At 52.2% G+C, this 9534-nt stretch overlaps 1 protein-coding gene across 1 annotated transcript in view; it reads right to left on the bottom strand.

The window, feature by feature from the left end:
- CDR2L (cerebellar degeneration related protein 2 like) overlaps positions 1-447 on the bottom strand; it is a 15036-nt gene extending 14589 nt beyond the window's left edge. Inside the window, exons 1-2 of the mRNA XM_030888230.2 lie at positions 425-447; positions 45-143 (exon numbers count right to left, since the gene is read on the bottom strand). Of these exons, the coding sequence (XP_030744090.2) occupies positions 45-78 (34 nt within the window). The 5' untranslated portion in view covers positions 79-143; positions 425-447. The remainder of the gene's footprint in view (positions 1-44; positions 144-424) is intronic.
- Between the last annotated feature and the right edge of the window lie 9087 nt (positions 448-9534).

Genomic DNA, 9534 nt, shown 5'->3' with positions numbered 1-9534 from the left:
GTCCGTCTCGGTCTGAAATGATAGATGGATTTTCGCTTTCTTACCTGCTGACCATGTAGGCCTCCAGAAAGCGGGCATCTTGCCTCTCGTGTTCACCACCGGCTGCTCATCGGGCGCTAGCACCGAGGCTTCAGGTGCATCTCCTGAGTGAATGAAGGTTCATTTACAATTTACACGTAGGAATTAGGCGTGCAAATACCTGTGGCGGAAACCGCAGCCGGGAGTGACAAAGGCTGAGGGCGTGTTACGTGCCCTCCGGGTCTTTTACATCCTGCTTCTCTCCCCTGGGGACTCAAATCCCAGAGCCAAGTACACCCACTGAAACCAAAGTTAGCCCGGTGACATCTCCCCATGCACTCGCTCCTTCAAGGGATTTCCAGGCTGCAGCACTCACACAACGCATTTGTGTTGAGACACCACTTACCTGGTACTGTCGAGGTGCTGCATGTAAGTACAGTCCATTCGGTAATGGTGAGGATGGTGCAGGACTATGGTGCAGGAGGATGGGGCTATGTTCTCTTGCACACAGGGTCCCTGCGTGCCGGAACTGACTCACTCCCATGGCGCCTAAGGACAACCTATTCCACAAAGGATTGACCCAACACACAGGAGATGATGTGCTGCAAGGAGCGACCTCCCACTACCCACCCACCAGCAAGACGAAACTAAACGACAGAAAGCACCTAGTGTTGGCCAGAACTTTGAGCACACGGGACTCTGACGCTGCTGGTGGGAAACCACTTTAGAAAACAGTCTCCATTTGGTCTGGTTGCATGTCCCAAGCGAGAAGGAGGTTGCCTGCAGGAAGTTGGTGGAAGCCGCGCGCTCTCAGGATTAATACCAAGGGAGGGAATGGAAGCAGCTTTTGATGAAGTTGGAAAGCTGAAGGGGAAGTTGGGTTGGGTTATAGCCTCAAAAAAACCTTCTCTAGACCCCCAAGAGATCTGAATCTGGTGTATCCCAAGTGGTGAGAGAAGGGAGTTCGAATATCCCGCCCTGACACACATCACCCAGGCATTGATAATTGTAGGCATTGATAGCTGTAGGCTGCCCCCTGGGGAGCAGATGGGACCTTGAGTGAGGGAGAGCTTTTCAGCTGAGGACAATTCTCAGAGAAGAAGGCTGGTAGCCAAGGACAGTGAGCCAGCAGTACGCCGACAGCTGGGAGACTAGGTCCCTCACTTCTAAGGGGAATCTGGGGGGTGCATTGCAGCATCCATTTTATCTATATCTATATATCTATATATAGCTTATGTAGCATAGTAGAGAGCCTGGTGATGGCATAGTGGTTACCCATTGGTTTGTTAACCCCAAGGTCAGCAGTTCAAAACCCAGGTGCTCCTAGGGAAAAAGACAAGACTGTCTACTCCTGTAAAGCACGCGTTTCAGAGACCCACGAGGGCAGTTCTACCCTGCCCTACAGGCTCATGCTCACTGAGTCAGAGTTTGGTTTGAGTTTATATGGCCTCGTGCGTGGGCTGCTGCTCATTGTGCGGCTAACTCTAATGCTGCTCATTGTGCGGCTAATTCTGCTTTCATAAAGGTGCCGTCTCTTAGAAGCCCAAAGGGGCAGTTCTGCTGTGTCCTATAGGGTCACTATGAGTCAGAAGGGAATCAATGGTAGCAAGTTTGGTTTTCTTTCTTTCTCTTTTCAATGGCCCAGTAATTCTATCCCTACACAAACACAACAAAAACATGTCCATATGCTAAGGTGACAAGATTTTAACATTGGTAAAGTAGGACACCATTGATAAAACTCATATCCTAGCGAAATAGCCACATGGCAGCCGAAAACTGTATACCCTACCTCGTTGTGCATTCTTTCCAAAAATCGGGACTTTTTAAAAACCCTGCGGGACGCGGGACAAATTGTTAAAAATCAGGACTGTCCCGCCCAAAGCGGGACGGCTGGTCACCTTACCGTACGCTCACCAAAAGGTAGACGCATAGTAGCATGGTTCAGACTGGCCAGCACCCACAAGTCCATCAACTTGAGTCCAAACCCACTGCCATCGAGTTGATTCCAACTCATAGCGCCTGACCCATGACACACCAGGGCTCATTTCACCCACAGATGATTGACATCTGGTCTGCTCATGCAGTGGGGGTAGGACGGATGTAGCACAAACAACACGCTAAGCAAAGGAAGCCAGCCACGAAGGGGGCAGACTGGGTCTCCTGTCTCTTGCTCCTAAAACAGATGACCCCAGGGTTAACAACTGAAGGGCACACGTTGTTCTGGAGACTGAAGCCCCACGGGGTCTCACGAGACGTGGACACGGCTGCAGGCCCCTTAGGAGGCTCCAGGGAACAAGATTGTGTTTCCCGGACTTTTCTAGCTTCTAGAGGCCATTCGTACTCCTTAGCTCATGTTTCAAAGGCAGTCACGGAGAATGAGGTCCCTTTTACATCACACCACACCCGACTCCTCTTCTGTCTCCCTATTCCCCTTTTAAGGACCTTCCTGGTAACATTGCCCCCTCCTTCCTCCCACCCCAGAATCCAGGATCACCTCGCCCACTCAAGGCCCTTCATTCACTCACATCATCTGCCCAATACCTTTAGCAAAAGATGCTAGCAAGGACATTAACAGGGTGCTGAGGCAGGGTTTTGGGGTGGTGGTGGTTGAGATTCAGTGTTCAGGGCGTTCTCCCTCAGAAGGTGACATTTAAGCTGATTGCTAATGGATGAGACAGCAGCAGCCATGACAAGCTCCATGTTCCAGGCAGAGGGGACAGCAAGATCAATGGCTCTGAGGCAAGAAAGAGCCTGACCTATATTCTCAACCAAACGCACTCACTGCCATGGAAGCCGTTCTGACTCATAGCCACCCTATAGGGCAGAGTAGAACAGAAAGCCTCATCGTTTCCTCTCAGAGCAGCTGGTGGTTCAAACTGATGACCTTGTGGTTAGCAGCCCAACTTAAAACCCACTATGCCACCAGGGGAACGGAAGGCAGTCTCTGGTCCGTACAGTTTCAAAGCTCGGCTGCTAATCTTAAAGGTTCAGGTTCAAATCCACCCAGAGGCACTTTGGAAGAAAGGCCTGGTGATTCACTTCCCAAAAAATCAGTCATGGAACCTCCGCGGAGTCTCGTTCTACTCTGACACCCATGAGGTCACCATGAGTCAGTCAGAATCAATTCTCCTATAGCTGTTGTTGATTTCTTTGGCTGGAGGGGGAGGAGGAGAGACATGAGTGGCCTTAGGATTAAGGTCAGGAATTGGGTTTCTTTTCATTTTAATATGTCAACTATCACTGGCAGTTTTGGAAAGTGGAAGCCAAGGACCAGTCCGGAGAAGCCTGTAATGGTCTAGCAGCTGGCAGTGGCGATGGAGGGAAACAAGCAGGATGTTGAGCGTAGAGTGATGGCTGAGACCCTGGTTCCAGTAATGGCTGGATGCTGGTGCTATTTATGGAGATGGGAGGACCTAGGGACAAGCAAATTGGGGGGCTTGCTCTGACAGACCTGGGTGGGATCTCCAGGTTGTCAAGTAGTCCTCAGGATTCACTGCCCAGAGCTCCTTTCTCCCTCCACAGCTGGCAGAGCTGGACCTGCAGCTGACAGTGCTGCCCTGGGGAGCTCTGGAGTTTGAGAGGAGAGCCCATGCTGCCGGACAAAGTGCTGTGAGCTGCCTTACTTTCCCTAGCCTGGGGAGTGAGAATGCTAGCAGGGGCCCTCCCCTGCTGGAGCAAAGAAAGGCAGCCCCCCAACTTGAAGATTCACCTCCCACCCTGGAGTACAGAAGGCTGCTTTCAGCAATGATGTAGGACACCTCCACATTTGAGAAGCAGTCAGCTCCTGGGTCACCACCACTCAGTCTTTGGCTCTGACCATCCTGGTCACTTCCCGCAGCCTGGGTCTACCCAAAGCTCCTCTTTTCCAGCGGGATGGGCCGGGCCGGTGGGGACTTGGGGGTGTGGTGGCTGCAATTCTCTGTCTCTGTCTCTCTCCCCAGGGCCACACTTGACAGTGAAAAAGGCTGGGTTCCTGGGCCCAGCCTGCTTGGGAGGAATAGCATCCCATTGGGTACCAAGAAGTGAGTGGGGCACAGGGGTGGGCCGAAACTAGGCAGCCAGACTTAGCCTGGGGTGGTAGATCCGCCCTGTTCCCCCTCTGCTGGGGACAGAAAGACAAAGGCTGGGGTGGTCCCCAGCACTGTGGGCTGACTCAGGCCTGTGGACAACCTACAGCATGTCCAGCATGTCAGGCTGGACCATGGGCGTGGGTGGGACCACTTCTTGCATCTTTCTGTCTTAAGGGCTGATGGAGGATCAGGATTCTTGGGAATCAGCTGTGGGATGCACTTCAGGGTCCCCTCAAATTCAGTCAAGGCAGGGCAGATGCCTCCCTGACCTTGGTCACCCTCAGCCTGGCCACCAAACTGTGGGGTCAGTGGTGTTCCTTGCCTGGGCTGGTGGCCGCAGCGCAAGGTGGCCGGGTGGGCTCACTGGCGTCCAAACTGGGGCAGGAGGCTCCGGGGGGGTCCCTTCCTTGCTTCCAGCGTGGGTGTGGGTGCAGAGAACCGACTGGGGACCCCGAGGGCGGGGTGGGGGGGCTCGGAGCGGTCTCAGGCGCTGATAGAGCATCCTTGCTCTGCGGCTTCCAGTCCCCGCCCATCCGCGCCCGCCCAGCCCACCGGAAGTGACGCGAGGGCGCGTGCAGCTCTGACGTTGGAGGGTCCCAGCCGCCCGGCCCCTGGCCCCTGAGTCACGCGCACAGGAGAGGGTGGGGAGCGCCTCCTCGCTGAGCTTCTGTGCCCTCGGGGCGTGGGTGGACCGCACTCATTGGCTCATCTTGCGTTAACGTCAAGGGTCAGGCGACGCCAGGGTGCCCATCCCCTGCAGGCCGCGCTGACCCCAGACCTCGGCTGGGCTCTTGCTGCTCTGAATGGTTTTGTTCCCCCTGCCCCGCCCCTGCCCCTAAGCCGAAGGCAGATCCAGGCACACACCTATTTGACTGGCCCCAGACCCTCTATCCTTCTGAAAGAGCCATATCCTGGCAGATTCTCCAGCCCTGTGGGCAGGAAGTGCTTCTGGGTCTCCACCTCAAGTCCCTGCAGCTTACACTCTGCAGGCTGGTCACCAGGACCTCCTGTGGCCGCATTCACACTGCTTTCACACCTCCCCAGGGGGAGTAGGAGAGTTGAGAACAGTACCTGCCCCCCCCCACACACACACACACAATAGTGTTTGCTACTACTGTGCACAACAGAAGGAAGCACTGGCCGTCCGTCCTCACAATGGTTCTTATGCTGTAGCCCCGGGATGCAGCCGCTGTGTCTGTCCATCTCCTAGAAGGCCTTCCTCTGTGTCGCTGCCCCTCCATTCGCATCGTCATGGTCAACTCCACGTTGAGGAGGCAGCTCTTCCTCAGGTGTACTTTGAGTGTCTTCTGACCTAGAGGCTCCTGGATCATGCTCCTGTGGTAGTTATATTATTGTCTGTCAATTTAAGGAGTAAGAGTGTAGGGGCGGCGTCTAGGCTGTCAATCAGGATATAGCCAATGGGCCCTCTGTGTGGGCATAGCCTTACCCTAAGGATTCTGGGAATTTCTGGTTTCCTCCTTGGAGGCACGAGACACTTGTCTCTCTCTGCTCACTTCCTGTGATACATCCCTGAGGAGAAGCCACATGGACCTACCCTGGAAACTGGAGGAGCCACCTGGAGACCCCTGCCAGCACTGAGACGCTTCCACCACCACTGGATCCACAAGACTTTCCACCCACTGGCCTGGGATCTTCCTACAGTCGGTATCATTGCCTGTGTTTCGTGAATCTGAAGAGGACATGGATAGGTATCAGAAATATGGGCTAATATCGGACTTATGGACTTGCTTTGTACCGGGCTGGGATATTTTCTCAATATCAACTGCTCTTGTCTATAAACCCCTTTCTTATACACATATGAGTTTCTACGGATTTGTTTCTCTAGTCTACCCAGACTAACACAGTTCCATTGCTATTTGTAAGGTTTTCAGCACTAATCCCTCTGAAGTGGATAGCCTGGTACTCCTTTGTAGTCTATAAATTCTGCTGACACCTGTTCACCTTGGGTGACCCTGCCGGTATTTAAAAGACCAGTGGCACCGTTTCCAGACTCCCAGCAACACACACACCACCACAGTAGGACATACAAGTGGTGGGTCTGCTACTAGGAGTCTCATGATTAGTTTTTTTTATATGCAGGGCCTGTCCTTGGACCTCCTTTTGTAGGGCTCCACCTACTTGGGGGCAGGGAGCAGGGGGGGCGGGCAGAACAAAAGCATAGATTGGAGACCAGAAATGGAACAGGCATAGATGGCAATTCAGTTTATGATTTAGAGGATATTCCAACTGGGCCGTAGGGACTGGCTAGGTCAGTAAATGAAGACCCTTGGTGGGGTTACACCCTGGGCTGCTAACCACAATGTCGGCACCTGGACACCATGAGATCGGCTCAGCTGCCTCCAGTGGAGCCGTGGGGGGTGGGGTGGGGTGGGTTTGAACCACCTGCCATGCAGGCTAGCAGTCTGCTGTTTCATCCAGCAGCACCACTCAGGATTCTCACACAGAGTATCAGGGGACTTTGACAAGTTCATGGGAAGATGTCATGCTTTTAAACTTCCATTTCCCATGAACTTTTTGAAGCCCCTCATATGAATATATATGATGTTGCAGGTAGGGGCCGTTGTCAGTTCCAATTCACAGCCACCCCGTGGAGACCAGAACAAAACACTGCCCGGTCCTGTGTCATCCTCACACGTGTTCCTACGTTTCAGCTCCTCAGTGCGGCACAGCCCCTGTGCCAATTCAATCACGAAGGTGTCCACTTATGAAGTTTACATGTCCCCCCCCAATGTCTGAGTCAGAGGGGGAACAGCGGATCTTCAGTGTTCAGGACCTTCACCCCCCTTAATCCAGAAGTTTCTGTCCCTTTGGTATCGTCATGCAGATGGAACGATGTAACATCTTGCCCTTAGCTGTTGGGGTTCATTCGTGTTGCTATTGCTGTTCTTGTTGTTAGATGCCGGCCATCAGCAGAAGGATACATGGCCAGGTCCTGTGCCATCCCCACAATTGTTGCTGCGTTTGAGTACTGCGTCCACCCGTCATGTCAAAGATCTTCCTCTTTGTCACTGCCCCTCCACTTTACCAAGCATGGTGTCCTTCTCCAGGGACTGATCCCTGCCGAGAACATGGCCAAAGAACACGAGACAAAGTCTCTCGGTCCTTGCCTCTAAGGAGCATTCCGGCTGCACTGCTTCCAAGACAGACTTGTTTGTTCTTTTGGCAGTTAGGGTACTTTCACTGTTCCGCATCAGCAGCATAGTTCAACTGCATTTACTCTTCTTCAGTCTGCCTTATCCACTGGCCGATTTTCACATGCATGTGAGGCCATTGAAAATACCCTGGCTGGGCTCGGGCCAGGCACAGGTGAGTCTCCAAAGGTACATCCTTGCTCTTCGACACTTTGATGAGGTCTTGTGCAGCAGATTTACCCAATGCAATTTGTTGTTGGATAGCTTGGCCGCTGCTTCCATGAACACTGATTGTGGATCCAAGCAAAATGAAAGCCTGGACACTGCAGTCTTTCCTCCGGTGATCCTGATGTGCCCTTTTGGTCCAGTCACGAGGATTTTTGTTGTTACCTGTGTCTGTAGCACAGGTCTCATTGTATGGATGAACCACACTTTGCTTATCTACGCCGTTGATGGACATTTGCATAATTTCCACTTATTGGTGTGTAGGAACAAAGTCGTTACACCTATTTGTGTATGAATTTTTATGTGGACACCTGTGTCAATTTTTCCTCCTGGGTGGGATTCCTGAAGCCATATAGTCATTGCATAATTGATTTTATAAGAAGCTGCCAGACTGCTCCTGAGAGGCAAAGGTGGCAAGGCTTCCTCTTACATACCCTGGATATATTGTGAGGAGAGACCAGTCCCAGGTAAAGTGGAGAGGCGGTGACAAAGAGGACGGCCCTCGATGAGATGGATGGACACAGTGGCTGCATCGTGGGCTCTGGCACAGGAACACTTGCTTAGTTCAGTTGTGCCTAGGGGTGTTGTGGGCTGGAGCTGACTCAATGGCTTCTAACAACGACAGCTGGACTGTTTTCTAAAGCAGCTGCATTTCCATGTTGAAGCCCCACCATCGCTCTGTGAGAGCGTTCCAGTTGCTCCACACCCTCATCAGCACTTGATATCGTCTGTTTTGCTCTTTAGTCACTCAAATGAGTGTGTCATGGTGATCACATTGTGATTCAATGTGCTTTCCCCTAATGACGAAGGTTCAGAGTGCTTAATGTCCCTCTGGCCTGGACTGGGCTTAAGTGATTTGTACTGTGGAGTGGTTTTTTTTGTTTGTTTTTTTAATGCCAGATAAAGGGGCTATTCATTCGTTATCTCAGAATGAGTAGAAAAGTTGTGGGGCCTGCCAAAAATTTCATCGAGAGCCAGGAAGGCCCACCCCTGGAAACAGATATAGCTCCCCTTGGATGATGCCCTAGGAGCGTGGGCACTTGGTAAAATGCAACACCTTTGCCCTCTCCTCCCCACCTTCACTCTGCTCCACCACCCCTCTGCCATGCTTTTGGTGCCTGGTTGGCGTGCCCCTTGTTTTTCACCTGGGGGATTTAAGCTCAAACGGCACTTCTTGAAGCACCCAGCTTCAAAGACAAGGCGCCCAGACAAAGCATGCAAGATGATGGTGGGGGAAAGGACAGCCCCTCTGAGGCAAGAGTTGGATCTGCCCATTTGGTTTTACTAACTGTGTGGCTTTGGACAAGTAACTTAACTGCTTGGGGCCTCAGTTTCTCCAAATGTAAATTGGGGGGAACAATACCTACCTCTGAGGTTTATTGTCAGAGAGATCTTGTGGTCCATGTTGTTGTACCTGGGTCGCTGTGGGTCAGAACTGACTCTGTGGCACCTCAACAACATGATGATTAATTCGTTGGTAGGTGTTGGACTGGTAACCACAAGATCCAGGGTTCAAATCCACCTGCTGCAATGAGGGAGGAAGAAGAGGCTATCTGCTCCAGTAAAGATTTACAGCCTCAGAAACCTTACATATACGGCTTTTATGAGTTGGAATCAACAGAATGGCATTAGGTTTGGGGGTTTTTTAATTTGCCTCTATCCAAAACCTTCCTAAGCTGTATCATGTCCTTATTTTAGCGCCTAATTTGTTAATAAGGGACACGCCTTCGCCGGGAGCCCCTTTTAGCCCCATCCCTGCCAATGTTGGCAAGGACCAGCCTCCCAAACACATTTGTTGAAATGGATGGGTGGGAAGGAAGGGATGTGAGGGGCCTCCAGAGACCCCCACCTCCCTCCTGCAGAATGAAGACCTCAACCTGCCTGAACTTACTGGAATACTGGGTGTGCACACGTGGGTGCGGACACGTGGGGGTGATCATTCAGAAAAAAAGGACCGCGGAGGGCAGATGTCAGAAAAAAAAAACCCCAAAACGATGGGGAAGGGACTGAGCCAAAAGACCCTGGGGTCCAGAGGGTTGGCTGGTGGCCTGTGATGGAGCCTGGAAGAG

Source organism: Echinops telfairi, unplaced genomic scaffold (genome assembly GCF_000313985.2).
Source record: "Echinops telfairi isolate 266 unplaced genomic scaffold, ASM31398v2 ScPeMD7_7458;HRSCAF=8496, whole genome shotgun sequence".
Classification (NCBI taxonomy): Eukaryota; Metazoa; Chordata; class Mammalia; order Afrosoricida; family Tenrecidae; genus Echinops; species Echinops telfairi.
This window is presented reverse-complemented; position numbering and strand designations above follow the sequence as displayed.